This window comes from Manacus candei, unplaced genomic scaffold (assembly GCF_025592945.1).
Source record: "Manacus candei isolate 608988 ecotype Guabito, Panama unplaced genomic scaffold, ASM2559294v1 h1tg000109l, whole genome shotgun sequence".
Lineage (NCBI taxonomy): Eukaryota > Metazoa > Chordata > Aves > Passeriformes > Pipridae > Manacus > Manacus candei.
The window spans coordinates 1,609,736-1,633,429 of NW_026138157.1; the positions used below are offsets into that span (position 1 = coordinate 1,609,736).

Here is a 23,694-nt window from a genome sequence, read left to right on the forward strand (position 1 = left end):
ACTGATGTGAAAGGGGAAAAAAGAGGAAAAGGCTCTCGCAGGCAGAAAGTATGGATGTGACTGCCTCCCTCCCGCGTAGCGAGACCCAGCCGCGGTGCGGGGCCTGCGGACGCTGCGGCTGCTCGCACAGGCACCATGGAAACATCTCGGTGCCAGCGAGCAGCGCTCGGGATGACCGAGCTGCACCGCGGCCGCACCGAGCCCCCCGGTACCGGGTGTTGTCCGGCCTCCTGAGGTCTGTGTGAGGGCTCGGGCTGGCGGTGTCTCCCTTGGGTTCACATCATATGAGTGACTGAATGGGTGAGCTTTTTGGGTCCTGTCCCCGGGTCACTGCTCCCCACAGTGATGCATTTGTTGTAGGACCATGGGATGGTGGGACTTGGATATTCCTAACCTGCCTATATCAGCCGCCGCCTGCAGCAGCCGATGGCTTCCTCTGCTTTTTGACGTGCCCGGTGACCATTTCATCCAGCACCAAATGCCTGACAGACGCAGCAGAAACTCCTGCACAGGCAAGTTGCTTTTCATCCCAGTACTGCCAGCGGGGCACCCTCGGGAGAGGCGTGCATGGCGAAATCCCAAGGGTGTGCCCTGAGCACAGACCTCCTCCCAGCCCCGGCTCTGCCCCGCTTGCAAAGTCACGGCAGCAACCAGGAGCACGGAGACAGCCTCGTTCCCTGCCTGGCTCGTGTTTTTGTCCCGCCTGCTCACATTGCTTGTTTCCAGAGGCCTCTCTATGGGCAGGGGGGCAGCAGGGCTGGTCTCACCACCACATGCTGCCTGTTGCCCTTCGTCAGGGCTCTAATGCGTCTAACGATGAATTCCCAGGCCTTTGAGAAGGGATTATGTCTTCCAGAGACTAGAACAAAATATAATAAACTTAAAATAGCTGCTTCCTTATGGAATATGCCAACAAGCCCTACTGAAAACCCAGTAGAGTGTGAATTTGCATACATTTGCATACATATCCATAATTTCAGCCTCACCCATCAGACCTGCTCCATAATGAAGAACCGCCTGACATTGTGGGCAGCTGAGGGTGTTTGACACATGCCAGCACTAACAAGGCCCCTCAGTGCCACTGCCCCGACCCTTGGCAGAGCTGGGCTGATGTGACTGTCTCCAGCCTTCAGGTGCCTGCCTCCCTCCTGGGGGACCCCTGGCACCAAGCCTCTTTCCCTTTGTACCATAAGGAGACACACTTTCTCACTTCAGGTAATAACGTGATAAATCTGCACATAGGTCCAAGAGGGTTTCATACCCGTTAGCCCAGGCACAGAGGGAAGGAGCAAACTCCAGCAGCTCAGGGCAGGGAATGGGGAGGGAATTGTTTGCTCAGGACTGAATCTCACCAGCGCCCATGGGACAAGAGTGAGGGAAGGAACAGGAGTTGAGTATGCTGCTGGAAAGCAAAAGAACCATCCAGCTAATGGATCCAAGCCATGAAGGCTCCAGGACACATTTTGAAATGTGTTTGAGCACTGAATTTCTGTCATGCATCCAGGGATGCTTCCTTCAACCTGCTGTGTGCCCTGAGCAAATCCAGCACAGTGCTGGCTAAAGCACAGGATGCTGAGCTAGACTCCAACTGCCCTGGATACCACCTGAGACTCAAATCTCAATGTTGAACTGTCTAAAAAGAACTGATACCTAAAAAATACACTTTAAAACCCAGAAGTAACACCAGGGAGGCCGTGTCCATATGCCTGAGCCCCAACAGCAAAGGTTTGCTATGTTTTCCTTCACTTCATGGACACTTTTATTCAGGTGGGATCTGCTTCTGGCTTAGATCCCACCAGGAGCTATGTGAGGGGCTGTGAGGCCTGGAGAGGTGGTGGTGTCCCCAAGGAAGTGGTGTCTGCCCCCAGCATGAGTCCACACCATCAGGTCTCCGTCTCACTTGCGTCATACAGAGGGTTGAGGTAGAAGACCTGGAGATCTTTGGGTGCCTCCTCTCCAGGGTCAGCACTTGGGGGCTCCTGCAACAGCAAGGGAGGTAAAAACAACCCATGGGGAAGGGAAGCAAAACCCTTGGCAAAACTCACCCAGTGCTGAGTCCCTGCAGCAGCTGAGAGGCTGGTGACCTGGGGGAAGATGGGAACACCCCACAAACCCCTCCTGGCCTGGAGAAAGGAGGACTCCTGCCAGATGAACCCCAACTGGCACTCAAGAGTGTCCTGGCTGGGGCCCCACACCAATCCTGCCCATGGCCCCAAGCATCCCAGTGTCCCTGGTAGCGGTGACTCACCACGTTGAACATGGGGTTGTCAAAGCCTTTGTCACTGGCTGGTGCAGGGGACACCGGGTCCTCCAGTCTGTCCCAGGGCCAGGGGGTGCGCAGGGCAGGCAACCTGGGGAGAGACCTGGGCATTACCCACCCACATCCCTCCCAGCCCAGCAGCTCCCCCAGCTGAAACCCTGCATCTTCAAGAGGTGGATGGGAAAATACAGGGGCAAAGTGTCAGGCTGACTTTGAAATGGGAAGTTTGTGCCCTTTCCAGGGAAAAACTGCCATATCCAGCAGAAACCATTAAGCTTGGAGGTCTGGGACCTGCATTCTGGAGGGAAGAGTTTGTAGAGGCAGACAACTCTAGCACAGGCTTCCCTTTGGAGCTGTCACTCCCTCCCTATGGCCTAAAATGAATTGCCACAGAGCTGACACCTGTTCCCACTGCAATCTCATCAAGTGCTAATTATCATTGCTTTTATCACGTTTTCATCATCTTAATCACCATCACTACTTGTGTTATTTTCTTCACTACTCCTAGCCTCGGGGTCCCAAACACGACTCATCCTCCCCTGCACTGGGCACCTGCTGCAGGTGGGCTCAGCAGCAGGTCCACACACATCACCTCAGGAGCTGTGCTACCTGCAGGGAAGCTGTGCCGGGCCCTTTCTGGTGGAAATAAGCTGAATTCCCTGGTTCCCTAGTGGTCAGGATGGCTCTGCTGCATAGAAGCAGACTCTGCTTGCAGGCTTCCAGAGACTCATGACTAATTTGCAGCATCCCTGGTGGTGTCAGATGCCTCCACGATCCTTTTGACAACACTACCCAAAAGGGCCCTGCCCTGGAGCCACCCAATGACACACACCAGGAGTGGGTCGACCGGGGACATTCCCTGGGCTCAGGTTCAGCTCTGTCTCCTGTAGCTACAAGAACTTCCCTCCTTCTGCTGACGGTGCTGGTTTCAAAGGCCTGTCCAGCATCCAAAGAAGTGTCAGTGAAAGATAAATCATCAAGTAGCAATTATGGGTCTGGGAGTTTTATTTAGAAATTAAATGAAGGCACGGGTTTACTGCTAGGAAATATCACGTCAGCACGTGCCAAGTGGCAGAGCAAGCTCCCTGGCCAGGGCCACTGCTGCATGGTGAGAAAATCCCAGTGGAGGAACCAAGAGGGAAGAAACAACCTGACTCGTGACTCTGTAACATGGCCAACCCCAGCACCGGGGAGCTCAGCATCCCCTGGCAGACAGGTGCACTTTGCACATGCAAATTTCAGCAGTTCCCGTCCCCTGGTTATTAAATGTATAAGGTCAACCCCACTTGCCCACAGGTGGGTGAGACAAGCCACAGTGGCTCAGCAGGCAGACAATAAACCCTGCAAAACCCTCCACGTGAAGGTGAGTGCACAAAGGGGGAGCAGAGGTGGGTGCCCCAGCAACTGCCATGGGCACTTCTGGGATGCCCTTATCACTGCCAGAGCTCATTTTCAAGCTATGGGGGAAAAAGGTGGTGGAGAAGGGGCATTTCTGACTGGCTTCCAGTTGTGGTGCAGTCAGGTGCTGTGCACCCGCCACCCCTCTGCTGGGACCTGCACTCCATACTCCAAGCTGTGTGAACAACTAATGTACCAGAAGCTGCATTTGCTTTTGGATGATGCTGTCACCCCCTTTCACCGTTATGAAGCTGTGGGACAAGTGTTTTGCATTACTTTGATGCATTTCTATTTAGCAGCTGGCAGTTTCAGTCCTCCACACCCTAGCAGGGCTGCAAACTGATGGTGCCAAGAAACAGGAGATGTCACTAGGCACCATGACCAGCTCCATCTGAGCTGCAGCAGCCCTGCTGTCACCAGGGCACACCCTACCATGACAAGAAGCAATTCTTCCCAGACATGGAGGAGGCTGAATTACCAGTCCAAGAGTGCAGAAGTGCCTTTCAGTCACCTCTCCTCCAGTAAACCACAAGGAACAGGGACAACGGTTTTAAACAGACGGAGAGCAGGTTTAGATTATATATTAGGAAGAAATTCTTTACTCTGAGGATGGTGAGGCACTGGAACAGGTTGCCCAGAGATATTGTGAATGCTTCATCCCTAGAGGAGTTCAATACCTCAAGGTGCTTTGAACAACCTGGTCTAGTGGACAGTGTCCCTGCCCATGGCAAGGCTGTGGGAACTAGATGATCTTTAAGGTCCCTTCCATCCCAAACCATGCTGTTATTCTATGAACTAGTAATGTTGGGTGTAGCAGATTGCCTGGCCATGCCCATCACTGCAGGAGCTCTGGGCAACACTGTGTGGCCCTGTGTGCCAGACCAGCTGGAAGGACAGCCTGGGGTGACAGCTGCCTCGAAGCAGAAGCAGCCTGACTATATGCTGCTGGCAGAAGCCCCATCCCTACCTTAGCTTTCCCTTTCTGTAGAGAAAGAGGATCCCTCCAAGGAACATGAGACCGAAGAGTAGCCCCATGACCGTCCCCGCTGTGATCCTGCTCAACGTGTGGCTCCCCCTTTGCCTGCTGAAGGTGCTGCCAGTGGCCACTTCCATTTTGCCACTTGAAATGCCAAGTGCTTCACCTGGGAAAGGGCAGGAAGAAACAGGAGTGAGGACTGTACAGGGCAACACATCCCCACACCCACTCCCAGCCAGGGCAGAAGGAGCTGTCAGTTGGGTCTGGCACTGCTCTCCTGGTTGATCACCTTTCCCTGGGGATGGGATATACAGGTGGATGGACTCAACAGGAACAAGCCCATACAACAACCACCAGGTCCCCTGGCTGTGACCTACATGCCCGTCAGCATCTGCCAGCTTCTATGGCTGCCTCCACATACAGCATTCTGGCTGAGAGGGACCTGGGGATCCTGGCAGGCACCAAGCTGGTCATGGTCAGACATGGCAGGGAAGCACAGTGGTATCCCAGGCTGCATGAGGAGAGCTGACAGCAGGCCAAGGGAGGTGACCCTTCCACTCTGCTCTGCCCTGGCGAGACACAGCTGGAGCACTGAGCCAGGCTTTTCTCAGAGGAGCCCAGTGACACCAGGGCAAGAGGCAATGGGTAGATATTGAAATACAGTAAATTTCACTTAAATATAAGAAAAAACTGTTTTACTGCAAAAGTGGTCAGTTGCGAAGACAGGTTGCCTGGAGATGTGGAATGCATCCTGACCCACTGCTTTCCAGAGCTTCTTGTTCCCTGCCAGCAGCCCACATGTCCAGTGGGATTTGAATGTCTCTTAGGATGTACCTGCAGGGGACCTGCCAAGGAGGACAGGGGTGTTACCGTGCTGTGCCACGTCCTCCATGATGTCTCCTGCCAGCTGCTCCGCAGCAGTGCCAGTCTGTGCTCCTGCCCTGTCATCAATCAGCACGATTTGGATGACAGGAGTGAAGCTCCGGGATACGATGCCCAGGAAGGTCTGTGCTTTGTGCACCTTGGATATGGCCATCTGCACTCCAGTGTACTTGGGCTTTTTGAAACACAAGGAGACGTACAGCCCATGAGACTGGAGGCAGAAATTAGTCACCTCTCCAGGCAGCCACTATGGGTACAGCTGCAAGGCCCACCTGAATTCTCATGTGAGCCCCATCCCAGAACTGCCATCCTGTTACTGCGGTGCCATTGCATTTCCCAAATGAGAGGCTCCTATGTCCCCTCTCTCCCAAGCTGTGACCAGCAGCCAGCATGCAGTGTGCCTCCACGGAGGTGAGCACGCTGAGAAAGCAATTTCGTGTATCACACCCATTAAAAGCTGTATTAAGATGTGTGGCAGGCAGCTGGCTTTCAGCTGTGGATCAATAGAGCGATACTTTGGTATCGATCCTCCCAGTGCAACTCGGAGCACAACCCCTCCCCTGGCAGCCCTTGGCAAGGAGGAGGGATGTCATGTTGTGTCTGACGAGCAGCAGCAAGGAGGGATGCCTTGTAGAGCATCTGAGTGCTGACCAGTGCCAGTTACCCACCCAGTGCTTGCCTCCTTGTCACAGGATGCCCTGCTGCAGGTTTGCATGATCACAGCTGCATGCACTGACCTCCCATGTTATCTAGACTGGACCTGTGTTTTCTAGGGCAGGGTTTCCAGCAAGCTCCATCCAGCAAGCATCCTTCCACATCTGCATGCTGGCAGCTGTTCCTGCCCTGCAATGAGCAGGGCAGTGTGGCTGTGTGGGGAGAAAAGGACCCAGCCCCACAGCTGACACACCCCAGAGGTCAAATGTGGGCTGTGGGCCCTACAGGGTGGTGGGGAGTGAGCCTGAACCCCTGGCATCACTGGGACCACATGCCCCCCCCAGACAGTCCCACCAGCACTGGAAGATGTGGCTAGTGACTTGTGGTTTCATTAGCCCCTCCTGATCCAGCAGGCTTATGTACCTGGCTCAGCAACTCTTGGACCAATCTGTCCTGGTACTTCTGCAGGTCAAAATCAGGAGTGAAATCCAGGTTGATGGTGGCCCCTGCAGCCCAAAAACAAACAGAAATCAAATTGTCTGCCCCAAGTCTGGGCAGAGAGCTGTGATGGCAGCACAGCTCTGGCTGCCATGAGTGGCACTGAGACCCTGAGACCCCTCAGCATCTCTATGCAAACGGTCTGGCTGGGCTCAGAAAGAAACTTCTCCTTCCCTTCCCGGTGTTTTTGTCAACTGGCTTTGATGACAGTCTTTTGGCTTCCATTATATTCTGAAGAGAAGATTTCCCTGGAAAGCTTTCTCCTCTGTATCCCTCTGGGAAGCTCTGCATGTACCTGGTTTTGGGGACACAAGACCTTGATTCAGCAGCGCTACCCTTTGGAGGGAAGGCTCAGAGGATGAAACAACTGTGCTCCCTGTACCACTGCACTGCAGATCATGGAGAAAAATACTTTCCTTGGAAAAAAATGCAAGTAAATATTTGTTGAAATATGAAATTTTCCCAAAGGCTGTAAGGGGTTCTGCTTTTAGGAGCATGTTGGAGAAACATGGTGCCATTTTAATGAATTTGGTATGATATACCAAATATGAGATACCAAGTATCCAGGTACAATTGTGTATGAAAAATATCCCTTAGCAACCTTTCACGTGGATTAATGGAGGAGCACCCATTGCAGAGAAAACACTGTCAATATGCATGTTTTTATTTTAAATGAAATGAAACAAGCTGGCTGTTGGGAAGCTGACATAAGAGTGGAAAAGGCTGCATTTCCTCTGAGTGTTTTCTGCTGCAGAGCCCTATTAGCTTGACGAGCTGTGACATCCTGGCAGGATAAACCAGAGGCAGGGACAAAGGCCTGCGCCTCAGAACAGGCTCCCAAAAGCCAGGATGATGCTTCATCTGCTGGGAGGGTGGCACAATGGGACCTGCAGATGAGACCCTTGGGAGCAGCGATACAGCAAAACTTCAGCCTGTGACCAGCAGCACCCCCTGCACCCAACTTTCCCCCATGGAACCAGAGGAAGGGGGCTGGGGCAGCTGGCAGGGAGGAGGAATAGGGCCATGTCCCCCACTCACCACAGACCCCACAGCAGTGGCCAAGGGGCTGCAAAGGGCTCTGGCACACTGGCACTGGGCACTGCTTCCCCGATGCCCTGAGCAGGGCTGCGCAGATGCGGGGGCCATCCTAGAGGAGAGCAGGGCAGCGTCAGTCCCCACCCCACAAATGGCACCGGTATCCCCCAAAACGGAAAAGGGAAGACTCACCGGGGCATTCCCGCAGGCACAGCCGGACTTGTCGGGACAGCCAGTCCCTGTCACCTGGAGAGTGCCATTGCCGTGAAACTGCAGCGGGGCAGAGGGGCCCTGCAGGTACCCAGCCCACGCCTCTGGGGTGCTCAGCTCCTGGGCAGGGAAGAGCAGCAAAGCAGGTGAGTATCCCAGGGCAGGTCCCTGTGCTGTCCCCAGGTGCCGCTGGGACACCTGGTGTCATATCTGATGGCCATTATTGGGCAGCCCCACTGCGGGCAGTGATGCAGCAGGAAAACCCTGCCAATACACCTATTCCAGCTTTTCCACTGGACCAACAGAAAAACTCTCTCTAAAACCGAAAAGAAATGACAATGAGATGGCTGGGCCTTCTTTTCCTTTTGGTTTTCATCTTTCTCCTGGCCCAGGGAATTCAAGTTATCAGCTTTTCACTACTGGGAGGAAGGGGCTGGATCTGAACTGTTTTCCTTTCATCTGGGAAACATTTCCATGGGCTTGGCATTAGTGAAGGCTGAGCTGGACTGACCAGCCTCATCCTGCCAAGCCACTGGTAATTCCCTCACCCACTCTCTTCCACAGGAAGCATATCCATGCCCTAGCAATACAGGCAGACTTCTCAGGCCCTGGGGTGAAAATAGCCAACACAGAGCACGGAGTGGGCGGGATACCAAAAGATATAAGCTTATAAGGTCAGTTTTTAGGAAAAATGCTATAATCATAAAAAGCACCTTCTTCCATCTCACTGCTCAGCAGCAGCCTCTGCCCAGAGGGACAGCCAGCAGCGGTCCCTCGGGGGTATGATGTGCCGTGGAGTATTCCCCAGGCATCAGCAGGACCAGCATCACTCTGAGCACCCAAAAGCATCCACCTCTGCATCCCTGGGGCTACATGTGCCTGAGGTGAGCTCTACTGGGGTGCTGCCTTGTTCAGACTTGCCTGCACCTGCCTGGCACCGAGTCTATTAGCCAAAAAGCAGCTACCTAAGGCCTGGTCCCGAAATGGCAGATCCCAGCCAGCACAGCAGTAGAAATAATAAATAACTTATGAAATGCCTGACGCATCTCCCACTCCTGGAAGGAGCCTGTGTTTACCACTGCAGCGCCTGTGATCTTCTGCTCCTCCGACCAGCGATGGATGGGGTTCATCGTGAGCCTGATTCCCGGGCTGAAGCACAGCAAGCTGCCAGCGCTTCTATAATTATCCCTCCAATCAATTAAAGAGCAGCGCTGAAGTAAAGCTGGTAGATGATCGCTGAGCCACAGGCCACGTTAAGGTCGGGGGCAGGAGGGAGGTGTCCCCAGAGGGTCCCTGAGCAGCACGGCTGCAGACACGTGCCTGGGAAGGGAGCAGCCTCTGGGCGCCAGAGAAGATGCCATTTGCTGGTGGTTTGACCTGCGCACATTGGCCCTTGTTTTTAATATGAATAGTAAGACAGCCTGTGCTCCCAAAATGCAGGGAGGGAGGCGATAACAAACCAGTCAAAGAAGAAAGCCACTGAGGCCATCCACAGCAGCAGCAGCCCGTGAAGCTGCATCCCCATAGGAGCGCCCCATCTCCCCAGGCAGTGCTGCTCCTCCATCCCTGCTGGTCCCTCCTCTCCTGACCTACTTCGGGGCTTGGTGAGAAGGCGTCGAGCCAGTTTCTCACCATCCCCACCTTACCTGGCCCATGACAGAGATGCTGCGGAGGTGAATCACTTGCTGTGATGAGTCGGTGTTTACGCGGAAGGAGGTTTCGGCCGGGAAGATAACATCATCGTAGTGGCACGGGACGCGTTCCTCATCCACGGAAAACACGCGCCCACTCGGCTTGAGCTCCCCGCTGGAAAACACATCCTGCCACAGCGTGGGGTCAAACCATGAGTGCTGCTCAGCATCAGTGAACCTCACTGTTCCACCTGGCAAGGCAATGGGAAAGGTTGAGCATGACCCAAACCCAAAGCCAAAGTTCCCACAGATGCATCTGGGTTGGTAAAACCAGGCACTGTCTGGCCCGAAGCAGAGGATCTCACCCTATGGGCTGACCCTGGCACGACCCTCACAGTCAGCCTCTGCAGGCACTTCCTGGAGCTCAGCAAAGCTTCCCAGCACTCAGGGCTGGGGTCTCAGCCCGAAACCCCTGTCTGACTGCAGGCCTCCAGCCCCAGATACCACAGAACATTCCTTTTCCCCCCTTCTTTAAAGCTCACCCTTCTGGTTAAGGAGGAAAACAGCTGCCTGAATGCTGAGTAACAGTTAAACCTGATAAAAATGGGTATGATAATTCATGCCCCAATTTCCCAGCAGCCTGGCAGGCCTAGAGAAACGTGACAAGTCCTGTTCCCTGCAGCAGGCAACCCCAAAACAAATGCCCCATTTAACCATTAATTATTTGATCATTAACCATTTCCCTGCTGGTTAGTCTCATCATGCAGTGCCTGCTTCCTTCTCACCCTTCCCAGCAGCTGAACCTTTGCCAATTCAGCCAGCATGCAGGGGCTTAGTGACTGAATTTTTGGCATTCATTTTGAAATCATGCTTTAAAAAAGTCCATTTTTGAAAGTTGCCCCAGAAACGCCTGCTGATTTCAGGGGAGCAGCGCATGGTCAGCAGGAAAAGCCCAGTGCAAGGCACAGCTGCCAGAGCATCCCTGCTGGGGGACAAACAGAAAAATGAGAGGGATGAAGGATTTCAGAGTGGCTGTGGTCTTATGCTACAGTCCTTCCTCTGGGAAGACTCGTTTGGGCTTTTTCTCTCTTTTTTCTCATTTTTTTGCCAGTCAGAGTGCAGGCACAGTGTCTCTGCTTGGACTCTACCTTTCCTGCAGGGGAACTAAAAAGTTACTCGCCACTGAAGGCATGAGGTAGCTCTTAAGTACCTAAAATACATCTCCCCATAAAACAGCTTTCAGACTAATAATGGGCACAAATGTGCTGTCTCAGCCATGGGCTGGAGGCTGAGAGGTGAGAGAAGGATGCGTTTGGGGCCAAAGGCCAGCTCGCTGCAATGGTTGTGGCTTGGCTCACCAGTGTGTAAATCCTAACCAGTTTTCTTTGGAAACACTGTGGCAAAGAAAATAAGGGCTTTGATGTGGCTACATGCCTAATAGGCAAGGTAAAATACAAACAATATTTGCCTCTCTGCTACAACTTCAAAGGCTTCCCTACTATAATTACTTTTCTAGAAGACAGGTGATGTAGCAGGAAAAAAGATCTGATACGAGGGAGGTCATCAAAGAAAAGGTAAGTATTGAAGAGGAATGATTCACTTTGCTCTGAGGTGGGACAGCAAAGACCTTTGTAGAAGTGTTGAGGCTGAATTTGCATGATTAATCACGGGCTGATGGGGTGACTGATCTGGGCACAAAATACCTGAGTCACATCCTGGATCCCAGCTGCCATCGAAAGCTGTGAATCCTGCACCGGCTGCCAGCACGAATTCTCCATTCAGGGGCAGGTACTAGATGGAGGGATTCAGAGTGTTACTGTGCAGTTCCACTGCCAGCCACCCAGGCTTGTAATCAAATAACAGTGCTAATTACTAGGCTGCCTATTACACTCCCAGTCTCTGAGGCACTTTACAGTCATCAGGAGCCGCCCTCGCCCTGCCCCATGTAAATGGAAAAGTATCAGTTCCCAGTTTTACAGATGGGGACGCTGTGATGGGGAGAGGTGGTTTGACATTATCTTCCACAACACAGAAAAGCATGAAGCATTCAGTGAAGCAAGAACAAGGAAAAAGCAAAGTAAGCTCTTTTGACAGCTTCTTCCTCCTCTTGCACACACTCCCAGCAGCTCAGGGATTGGATTTATACATTGGTACACCATGAAAAACTCAACCTTACTCTGCAAGTGCCAGAGGTCCCCTCACTTAACGCGTTTCCACCTCAAGGGGCTGTGCTTGCCCCACAAAACATAACTCAGGAGCCCAAGCTGTTCTTGGTGCCATGACAGCTAGTGACCTGGCACTCAGCACAAGCTAAAGAAAGTACACAGCAGCATTTGGAGCAGCTTGCCATAGCTATACCCTCTTCTTGTTGGGTAGGACATCACCAGCAAGCAGTCAGGATCATGATACTGGCCTGGCTTCAGTCTGGCCACAGACAGACCTCAACAGGCACACTTCTGCCATGAGAACCTTTTTGGCAAGTAACTGTGGCCACCTGGGTCACCAGCCAGCACTGCCAACTCCAGGACAGGCCCTGGCAAATGATCGAGTCAGGTGACTCATTCACAGCACACAGGTTACTCAGCCCACCCCATTTTATTTTACATCTAGAAATTACCAGAGAAAGCCGTGTTTTCACCCAATATTTTTGAGTGAGTGATGTTCAAGGCTCTCTTCTCTAACTCAGTCTATCCAGAGTTTAAGCATCACTCCCCAGACAGCGGCTGGAAGCCCTCCAGGACTGCATTATGCCGAAGTACTGGGTCCTGTGCTCAGGCAGAAACACGTTAAATGGGATTTTAAGGTTTCATCTACTTAATTGGTCTTTAAATATGTATGCAGGTTAGAGAAAGCAAGACTTATGACTGACTGCTGCGGGTGGCTGTGATAGCTAGCTCTCTGTCCTTGGGGCAGTCTTTCCTGAGGATGCTCTGTCCCACTCAGGGACCACCATGGGGAAGGAAAGGGTGAGGTAGACATGGCAAAAAGCTCCTCACCCCCAAACTGTAGGCAGGTCTTTAGAAGTTTAGTTCCTTGGTGATGTGGTGTTTTGAAGGTCATAGCCCAGGTCCCCCTCTTGGTTCAGGAACCATGAGAAGCCAGGATGGAGAGCAGAGAGTGGCTGCCACCAAGAGCCCTGAAGTGCTTCTCTGCACTGTCTGCTTCAGACCCAGCAAGGGCTGGACAAGAGGGGATGGCACTGTGACTAGCTGAGGTCTGGGCAACATGTGCCCCAAGAGTATGGGGTCTCCCCACCAGCCAGGAAGAAGCCTTTGCCTATGGACACTGCTCCATCAGACCATAGCACGTGTCCTGCCATCTTGTTCTCTGAATTTCTGTTACTCCTGAGTAAAGCAAATTTTTCCAAAACTAAAGCACTGAAACAGGCTGAAAGGCCTGCCAGGATATGAATGGCAACATGCCCTCTAGCTGCAGATAAAAAGCAACATCTAGTGAAGTTCTGAGGCTCAGGACTTGGCCTGCTTTGAGCTGGATGAGGGCAATGCTACCAGCTTCTGTCACAAGATGCTGTACTTCAAGTGCCCTGGCTTGTTTTCCTGTGAGCCCACACAGGAGTGGGTGGTGGGAGACACAGATGACATCTATACCCAGGGCAGTACCAGCAGCACTGCCAGTCAAGTCCCTCCTCCCAGGCTCCCTGAGCCATTTCAGACTGGAGCCCCTCACCACTGCCTTTTGCCCACTTTGCAGTCTGGCACCCTGCTGTGCACGACAGGGGGGCCAAGAAGGAAGGGTGTCCAGCTGGCTGCTGGTCCATCTGAGCTGCTCAGAGTGGGGTTTTGGAGGGGATGAAGTGGATCCTTTCACCAATGCGGGGTACCAGCTCTTCACAGCAGTCAGCTCAGGGCACTCAGCCCCAAAACTGCAGAGATCTTTGGGTGGAAGAAGGAAAATCAGGAAGCAGCTGTTGGTGAGGAAGATGGTTACACAGCAGGACCATGACTGGCCCCCTCTTGCTTTCCCAGGCTGCAGAAGTTGGCATCTGTGAGTGTTGTGGTTGGATCAAAACCACTGGGTTGGGAAGTCCCTAATCTCACTCCTGCCTGCCTGACAGCTCTCTTCCCTGTAGTTACCAAACACTCTGACTATGGCTGTGCATCAGAACTCCCCGAACTCCCTGTGATGGCCATGCAGGACACGACGAGCTTTTGGCTTCAGGGCACTGTTCATTCAGATCTCCACAAACTAACCAGGGGGGAGGAAAACGCACCAAGGATTCACATAGCGGGGCTGAGTTCAGTGTGGCAAGAAAGGAGATGAGGTAGACTTGCTCAGTTAGGGATGCACATGTGTGCACACACATATGCACAGTGCTGGTCCCATGATCAACCACGGTGTTGCCCCTCCTGCATGTGCTTAGGAGGGCGAGTGGGTCTGGATGGGGTGATGGCAGACACAGGGCCAGTAGCACATGGCACCAGTCCTGCCCACAGGGAGAAAATGCCTTGTGCCAAACCTGCCCCACACTTGCTGCACCTGTGCTCTGGAGACACTGGCCTCCAGGCTCTCAGAAGATGCAGCTTCTCCAGTTACTCCTGGAGATCCCCCTCCACCACCAAGGACAAAACCCCAGGCTGGTTGGACTTCCCAAGCCCAGAGGAAGCTGTCCACGTGAGTGTGAGTGTGGCAGAGAAATGAGAGTGAGCTCACACAGTGTCCCTCAGCACTCAGGGAGTGCCCAAACACTGCAAGCACCACCCCTGGAATTAAGATGCAGCACAACACAATGCGAGATGGGACAGAGTCACCACATTTCCACAAAGGTGAAGTGCAGGAAGAGCCCCGTACTGGTTTGTCACAGGAATTTCTAGGGCTGGTCCCCACAGCTATGGCTCCATGCCCAGCGAGGCAGCTGTGCTGCTCATCCACCACCAGCCCTCCCTGAGATTCACACCACTGGGCAGCGTTTCAGAACCGGCTCCATCGTCCAACACTTTTTTGTAAATAATTTGCCTTTTTTCTTTTCCTAACAGAAGTTAAGCATCTTGGCTTGCTGCAGAGGACAAATGGAGACTCTGGTTGGGCAGCGGCTTTCTACCTTTGGGAGTTTAGTATAGAAATTGCATACAGGTTGGGCCACTTTCCAAGTACATTTTGAACTGAGCAATGACAGGTACCAATGGACTGAGGCCAAAAAGCAGTTTCATCTGCTTTCTCTTCCTCCTGCCAACCTGTACTCCAGGGCCATTAATACGGCGAGTGCTTAGAGTCCCATTAGTCATTTCCCATCCCTGATACTGGTAAATCATTTATCTCCTTGGTCATCGTTATCAAGTGTAATGACAACTGAAACACAGTCATCATTTTTCTTATCAAATTCAGAAAAAAAAAAAAAAAAGGAAGGACCCCATATGGCTCTTGGCCCAGCCCCAGGATTGCACCACTGAGAAGGAATCCAATGCATAGGGGAAAATGAAACTAACCTCTGAAATGTGAAAGAAAAAAATAGCAAAGGCCTGAGAGATGGCTATTCAAGTAGGTGGCCTTGAACTAGCCTGCAGCACATCCTGGCTCCGCTCAAGTCACTAGTATTGGACTGAGATGACTGGCAGCAGCACTGTAACTGGGATGTAACCATCATCAGCACAGGAAAAATGCAGCACTTGTTTTTAACCTGGGTGAGCGATGCTCATGACTGCAGCCAGTTCTTCCCCCAGCCTTGCCCTGATTTGCAGCATCAATGTATTTTAATTCCTTGCTCAGGTGAGATGGTGCCACCATCCCCACCATGCAACACCAAGACTGCCTGTGCACACTGGGCTCTGCAGTGCTGCATCCATGGCTGCACCAGCAGGTCAGTAGCCATTGGGCCCCCAGGTACAACCCCTCACCTGGCACCCAGCCCAGGAGTAGGTCAGGGGCTGGTGCTGGTGGCATTCCATTGAAAAACATCACTGGGGTAGGATGCGAGTGGGTTATTGCTCCAACGTGGAGCGCCATAGCCCACCAAAGGCAATAATGCACCAGGGAAATTATTTCCCAGTCCTGCTCTGCTGGGGCAGTGCAGCCCATGGATGGCAGCACGCAGCTGCTCCCACAGGTGGGAATAGCAGGGATTTTCCCAATTCCCACTGGGGCTGGGGGCCTCAGCACAGCTGGTGGTGGTGCCTGGGTGGTATCCCAGCTGCTGGCTGACGGCCCTGGAAAGGCACAGGGCCAGAATAACCCACAGGTGAATCCCTTTGACATTTCTGAAGCATTGCCAGGGGCTTGCTGGCAGCAGCATTTCTTTGGTTTATTACTGAGGGTTCATTTGTTTGCTTTCTTGCCCACATGAAGCTTTTCCACCTGCATCCTCAGGATGCTGTTCTTCCTCCCAGCCACACATGCCACCTCATGTCCCCAGAGCCAGCCTGGTCCCACTATGGCCCCCAGTCCCACACCAGCTAATCCAGATCCCCTGTGAGAGGGGTCAGCAAGGCAGGATGACCTCCATCCACCCCAAGACCCTGCTGCTGGACTAGCATCTCACCGCACAAAGATCTCCTTGCCCAGGCACATGGTCCCCTGAGAAATGAGGCTTTAGCATCCCAAGGAAGCCAGGCAAGAAATGCAGTCTGTATCCCCATGAAGCCACTGTTCAAGCAGGCTGGCGCGGCCCAGACCAGAGCACAGGAGCTGGTGCTCCTCTCCATGAGACCCATCAGCGGTGGTGGGCAATGCCCACCAGACCTCCTCTGACCCCAGCAAGTCTCGAGGTGTGGGCAGGGGTGTGCCCAGCAACGAAGGGAGGGCAGACGGTCCATGGAGCATCTGCCCAGCCAGACCCAGCATCCGCTACAGTCCGGGATGCCGGCAAGCTGCTCCACTCATCACAGACTTTAATAACTTCACCTGCTGGAAACCAGCCTAGAAGGAGCAAATAAACTCGTGGAGATGACTGTAAAAGACTATTTTGCCACACTCCTTTCCGAGGGCACACCTTCACTGTGAATGCTGATGGAGGAAAGACTGCAAGATTCAGGCTTGGAATTACGTGCTGGCACATATGCGCACACACATGCACTGCCCTGAAATATTTTACCTTCATCTCAGGAGAAGGAAAAATAATCCCTTTCTTGAGTGTCTCATTACCCTGCTGTCTGGGAAGCGGTGGGGGAGGGAGCGCCGGTGCCTGGGACGAGCGCAAACTGTGGCAATTCATTAGAGCCGGTGCCCCTGGAGAGCAATTGGCATTTCAAGATCAATCTCTGCCAGGAACCGAGCAGGAGCATCCTGCAGCAAAGCTGAGTACATTCTGCTCTCACAATTAGGCAGCTAAAAATATAAGGCTGGGGGAGGAGTCCCTGGTCAGACCCCAGTGCCCCACACACCCCCAACCCTCACCCAAGCTTGCAGCCCCTTGCCAGGTGGGCAGGAAGGGGGTATGGGCAGCTGCCATCCCACAACAAAGCTCAGGGATGGGGCAGAGCTGGAAAGGTAATGTCAGCACTGCTGAATAGCCCCAGCAAGTGCCCTGACCCTGGCACCATATGGACTGAGCAAGGCTGCTCTGCCACGTGACTAAATCCGACTCCTGCCACCCCAAAAATAGAAGTAGCATCATCCACCCCTGGCCTGCACTTTAGTGCTGGCTGGCTTCAGCACAAACTGCACCAGAGCTGGCATTATTGGGGCAAACACCAGGCCCACAGCTGCAGCCATGCCCTGGCCTGGCTCCCTTTGGAAGCAAAGCACAGCCACAGCCAGAGGGTCCAAACCCCTCACAGGAGCCCTTCTCCCCTGTTAGGGAGACAAGCAAAGCCAAAGCCTGCCTTGCCCTGGAGCACCCACATAAGGCACCACCACCTCCACCTCCACCTCCACGTCCATCTTTTTTGCACATCTACTCCCAGGCACCTCCAAAAGCTGGCTAAATACTGATCTGCATCTTTAGGCAGCTAACTACCATAGAAAATCCAGCCTAATCACAACGGTTGTGCTCCAAAGCCACTTACGCTTAAGCTGGATTTGTATTTAGTGTGTGGCTGAATTAGGGACCCACTTGAAACTTCAAATAACCATTGAACTGGGCAATCATTGGGTCTGAGCAGGGAAGTGGGCTCCCTGCCCCAACAGCCTGGCCTCCTCCCAAGAAAGCATCTCCCAGCACTCAGCTGCTCCCCACATGGGATGGATGGGGAGGAAAGCTGGAGGGCCCACTGTACAGAGGCAAGCTTTCACATAAATGTCTAGGAGGGAAGTGATGGTAGCACATGAGGACCCCCCAGCACTCTAGATCCCACTCCTCAGTGAGGATTTGAGATGGGAGATCTCATGCTGCCCCTCAGGGCACCAGCACTGAGCACCCTTCCCTATGTTTGCCACAGCAGGCACTATCCTCATGAAAGTCAATGAGAGCCCAATCCCTCTTCAGCCGTGAATTTCCTCCTGCGCTACTATAGCAAACAACACTCTCCTTTTTTTTTGGCCAAAGGCCGTATAGCATCTCCATGGCGACTCTAAAGCTTAATGTATTCTTGCTGATTTAAGTGATTAATGCTCCAGCGCGCGTGGCCGGCAGCCGAACAGGTGCAGCCCAGCCTCCCTGCAAAAGGCCTCATGACCAATTCATTTTCTAACCAGCTGGTTGCCAAATTTCATGCCATCCTCATGAGTGGCAGCCCTGCTCAGGTGCTGGGTTTCATCCCTTTTTCATCCTTAACCTTGGTGGTCCCTGTATCACCTGGTGACAGCAGAGCACAGCAGTGCACGGAAGAGAAGTGCCTGACCTGAAATTAAGAGGAAATATTAACCACCGCACTAAGAAACGTGCAGGGACAGTTCACAGCAGGGACAGTTCACAGGGAATCGCTGGAGTGGTGACACTCAGAAGGAAGGTTTGAGCTGCAGTACAGGTTATACCTGGAGACAAGCTTGGCTGCTCACCTGCAGAGCAGTCTGGTAGAGGAGGGGAATGGTGCCCTCACAGCCTGTGCCATGCTTTATTCCCTCATGGATCCCCCAGCAGTCCTCTCCACGTGCCCAGCAGTGGGATTATAAAATTCATTGGAACCCTGGAGCCTGTGCAGCTGCCTGCCAGCAGCAGGGACCCAGGGAAACCCCAGGGCAGCAGAGGGTCCCCAGGGACTCCCACAAGCACTCTGGATCCTTTGATTGGGATAAGCTGGGGGTCACTCCGGCAGCCTGACCCATCACTCAGTCATGATGGGAACCATCCACCTGAGCAGCCAGCGGACAGCCAGCACAGCCGTGGGTGTCATTTTGTGTTGTGCAAAGGTTTGTTGGTCTCCCTCTCCTTGGGAAGCTGTGGGGCTGCTCAGCTCCGCTCTCCAGCTTGGCTGTGGAAGGCTCAGCCATAATGACTAACGCTGCTCTGCAATTATGCACTTTGCAGGCCTCTGATGAAAGTACTTTAGAAATATTATACATTCATCTGTAAGTAAAATAAAATCTACTAGAGTGGTATTTTGCTCTTTTCTTCTCTGGGTAAATTCCACATCATTTATTACATTATATTTGTACGTATTTCCCCAGTATATCCTTTCCTTCAAAAATTCATATTTAAAATGCCATATAAATAAAGTATCTCCTCCAAATATTTGTAGAGGCATTAAACGTGGCACATGGCGTTATTAAAGCATCAAAACTATTAGTGGCGTAGACAGCCTGAACAAATTACACCACATAAATTTCAAGGGCTTCTTCGGATTTAATGGCCGATAAAAGAGCAAAGCTGCCCTGAAACCGAGAGAGAAAACTCGTCCACAAGCTCATGCTGTCCAGGGAAGGAGGTTTTGCAAACAGGATCCAGCCCATCTCTTGCTGTCCCAGCACTGGGAGAGGGATCACTGGTGACCCATCCCCCACTGGTGTGTTGGGGCAGTGAGTTTGCTTTTCCCTTTAATTCCTCCCTGTTAAATTTTACCCTCTGAACCATGGAGACTGAGACTCCATGCTTTCATGTCTGCCTGTCAGCCTGCTCTGGGCAGGACTCCTCCTCTGGGGGGAAACCAGCTTGCTCAGAAACCCCTCTGAGGTGAGACTCCCCCCAGTCTTATCTCACTCAACACATATATTTCAGCAGGGTGTTGCACCCCTCCTGCCACAGCCAGGCTAATAATGCTGCAGAAAAATATAAGACCCAATGGCACTTGAAATAAAATTTCTCAAGCAACATCTTGGGATTTCCCAGAACATTTTGTTTTCCTTTCAAGGTATTTTGGTGTCAGCTTCACTTAGCCTCTGCCTGGGGCTAGTGCCTGCTCTGTGTCGGCAATGCGGTGGGCTGGTGCTCCTCAGCCAACTAATGCCAAGGTCTCCATCCCATGGAGGGGGTTTTACCCCTTCTTTGGGGAAGAAAAATTAATTTCTTTCAAGTGAAATGGGGAGTTGGGGTGCTCTCCCCCATCTCCCCCAATTAAAAAACCAAACAACACCACAAAAAAAAAAAAAAAAAAAAAAAAAGAAAAAGTCCAGAAACAGCCTTTGATTCCATGGTACAGAGAAACCCTGGCTGCTGTGGGACTCCCGTCCCCTGCCCCAGCTCAGGCATCTTGGTCTGGCTGGACCATGGAGCAAAATGTCAAAGTCCACAGAATGACTTTAAACTGAAAGAGGGCAGGTTTAGATTTGATATTAGAAAGAAATTCTTTACTGTGAGTGTGATGAGGCACTGGAACAGGTTGCCCAGAGAAGCTGTGGATGCTCCATCCATGGAAGTTTTTCTTGAACTCTGTCAGGCTTGGTGCTGTGACCACTTCCCTGGGGAGCCTGTTCCAGTGCCCAACCACCCTCTGGGTGAAGAACCTTTTTCTAATATCTAACCTAAACCTCCCCTGACACAACTTCAGGCCATTCCCTTGGGTCCTGTCACAGAGAAGAGATCAGTGTCTGCCCCTCCTCTTCCCCTCACGAGGAAGTAGATGGGGCTTTGAGCAACCTGGTCTAGTGGAAGTTGTCCCTGCCCGTGGCAGTGGGGTTGGAACTGGATGATCTTGAAGGTCCCTTCCAACCCAAACAATTCTGTGATTCTATGGAGAGGGGGAGAGGGGAATGTGCCACCAGCTGGCAGAGCTTGAGCACTGGCCCTGCCCTCGCCCACCCTCTGGTACCCCTGCCCACTGCCTTACCATGTCCGTCAGCGCATAGGGAGACCTGACGAAGACTGAGACGACCTGTAAGAAAAGCAAAAATAAAAGGGTGCTTTGCCCTGTCAGGTGAAGTGCTTTTCCAATGCCCAATGATGTTCTGCAAAAAATAAAATAAATAAAAAATGTCCAATACCTTGTCCTTCTCAAAGCGAACCACGTCTCTGGCACAAGGGACTCTGCCTTTATCCCAGTTGGAGGCGGTTTCGAAATTGGTGTTGGGGATCCACTGCTTGTACACGGCAGCAGCAGCAGCTGGTAGGAGCAGAGAAATCAGGGTAATCCAGTCCATGGGAGTCACTGGGAACCCTCTCTGGGATGTGCTTTAGGGTGGCTTGGCCTATTTGGGCCAGATTTGGGGATTTTCCACCCAACATCAGTTCCTGCACTTTCCCAGCTGAGCAGTCACAGCCCTTCTCTTCATAGGGGATTTTTTTCAGCTGGGTGGTGGTTTTTACCCACCCAGATAGGAAGAGGGACAAATACTTGGCAGGCAGAGGGAAGGCAGTAAAGTGTCCTGCAGGCAAAGGGCAAGAATAACATACACTTGGTAGTTAAGCAATCCTTGCAGTGGATTTTGTTGTCACTCAGACTAATTAAATAAGTAGAGATTCCTCAGCCTTTGGTTTCCAGCAGGTAGCAAGCAGGCACACAGGACTGGCAGGACCATGAGGACAGGGCAAGAGGAGAAATGACATTTGCTATGGGACATGTAGCACAAAAAACAGATGTTTGGGGCTGGGGGGGAGGATTCAGTGGTGTCTCACAGCCTGAGGCATAGACAGGTTGGAAAACAGGGTTTTTCCCCATGGCGTTTGCTGGGATGGTGGCAGCCCTGCCCATGGGTACCAGAGATGAACCTGCTGGCCAGGGACAGCACACAGCAAAGGGGGTTTTCAGTCTGACCTGCCCTGTTGGCACAAGCACAGCAGAGCAGCCTCATAACCTGACATTGCCCAGGCTTGGCTGGAGGATGCACATTCAGCTGAAGATAAATCTCCCGCAGCCTGAATTAAATGGCTTCAAGCAAGTGAGTTATGAGACACAGGAAAAAAAATAACAAACCAAACCAAAAAAAAAATCCTTTACCTTTATTATAGATCATATTTTCTGTAGGAGAGAGACCCACTAAATAACAAAATATGTAAAAAGCCAGTGGTGGAGAGGCCTGGGGCACTAGAGATCGGGTGGAGAGGGGTTACAGGGACCCCCCAGCCCAGCCTGGGGAGGGATGGGGGTTCTGGATGACTCTAGCTGATGGAGGGAGGTGCCTTGCAGAAAGCCTGGGCCCGGCTACTCCAAATGTATCCCTTCCAACTCAGAATATTCTGTGACTCAAGATTAATAAATGATGGGGAGGGATGTGGCTGCAGAGGTGTTATCAGCACACAACGATCGCCTTGGGGTGTAATTTGCTCTGTCTAATTCTGCCAGGGGCTCTGCTGAGACCATTTGCTGTAGGTAGCCATCTCCAGATGAACAGGAAACAATGTATTTTTAACCAGAATGGAAGCCCTAATGTAGGAAATGGGTCTGGGGCCCAGGTGCAGAGGGGCTCCCCCAGCCTCACACCGGTCTGTGGCCAGCACTTCAGCTGCCTGAAGGATCCCTCAGGCAGATCAAATATACCCCTGCCGTGTCCTCTTTAAAAGCCACTGAGAGGGGAAAAGACGCTAAAAGCGGTAAGAACAGGGGCCAAGCAGCTGCTTGCAGTGTTGTAGGCACAAACACCTTGATGGCTCAGAGTCAAAAAGACCTTAAGAAAGGACAAAGCACCTGGATGGTAAGGGCAAGTTGTTCTGTCTCTGCTGGGATTGAGTCCCTTCCCTCCCGGCCAGGGAAGCGAGGGAATGGAGAGGTTAAAGCTCCAGGCAAAAGGCTCAGCCAGCCCCATCGCACACACGCCTCACGTTCCACAGCTGCAGGTCGCTGTGTCAAGAGAGCTCACACCGCGGAGATGGCCCTGCATCCCACCCGGCTGCCGCGGCATCTCCTTCGGCCGAAGGTTAATCTCCTGGTGCAAAGCCTTTTGCCCCATGCAGCAGCTCTGGTGCATTCCTGCACCCTCCTCAGCCCTGGAAATATTAGTCTGCTATTTAATCAGCCCTGTCTCCCGGGAAGCGCAGTCCTTGAACATCAAAGCGACATACATATTCAACAGGGAGCGTGTCCTGCGGCGCAGCGCTGTTGACTTCAAATGAGAGGAACAGCAGGCACCATACGGCTATCCCAGCCTCATTCCCCTGCCTCATTCATTCAGCTCTGTCCGGTTGGAAGTGCCTTTTCTCGTTTCCCTTACAGAAACGCTTTTAAGTGACAGAGCCCGAAACTCTGCTCCAAAACACGACTGCCAAGAGCCCACCCGAAATGGAGAAGTCACCCAGCGGTCACCCCTGCTGGCCACGGTGGCCGAGCCCTGGGCGCACTCACCAAGGAGCTGCAGGACACCGAGGAGGAAGAACAGGCGCCTCATTTTGCAGCAGGCGGCCACCCCTCGCCTCCGCGGCCCCTGCCCGGCTGGACCTTGCACCCTTCCCGAGGGCACGTGATGGGCTCAGCCCGCAGGAGGCTGTGGGGTGAAGGGAGTAAACCATTACGGGAGAAAGGCTTCCCCCTTCACCTTGCTCTGTCCCAGAATCCGGTTTGTGCTCAGCGCCTCTCCCAGTCTCCCCGTTTCCTTGGCATCCATTGGGAGCCTAGGAAAGACTGAAGGAGTTGGGGAGGCAATAGTGGGGGCCCTCCCAGCTTGTCTCACCAGATCTCGGCATTCACACTCCCCCCACCCATCCAGGTCCAGCTAAAGAATGCCAAGGGCGAACACTTGCATGCCCATCCCACACCGCTCTCCCCTGCTGAACAACGGCTACCTTGTAATTATTAATAATGGTCTCAATGTATTTTCAATTAGCTGTCTTGGAAGGGAGCAGCTCCCAGCCACGACTTGTAATTGTACTTTGGCCACCAGCTGATTTGCTCATTACCAGTGTAGGAAGCAGCAGTGCCAGCACAGCCCCACGTTGCTCCTGAGGAGGTTGCTGG

At 52.7% G+C, this 23,694-nt stretch overlaps 1 protein-coding gene across 1 annotated transcript; it reads right to left on the reverse strand.

The window, feature by feature from the left end:
- Positions 1–1,659: 1,659 nt before the first annotated feature.
- On the reverse strand, positions 1,660–23,208 carry AMN (amnion associated transmembrane protein). The gene is made up of 12 exons (XM_051769525.1): positions 23,086–23,208; positions 20,792–20,910; positions 20,638–20,682; positions 11,248–11,335; positions 9,560–9,795; positions 7,896–8,033; positions 7,707–7,815; positions 6,594–6,676; positions 5,505–5,691; positions 4,626–4,800; positions 2,249–2,351; positions 1,660–1,979 (listed from the first exon to the last, which is right to left on the reverse strand). Exons 1-12 carry the CDS (start codon positions 23,126–23,128, stop codon positions 1,884–1,886), a joined length of 1,422 nt encoding a protein of 473 aa, XP_051625485.1. The 5' UTR covers positions 23,129–23,208; the 3' UTR covers positions 1,660–1,883.
- Between the last annotated feature and the right edge of the window lie 486 nt (positions 23,209–23,694).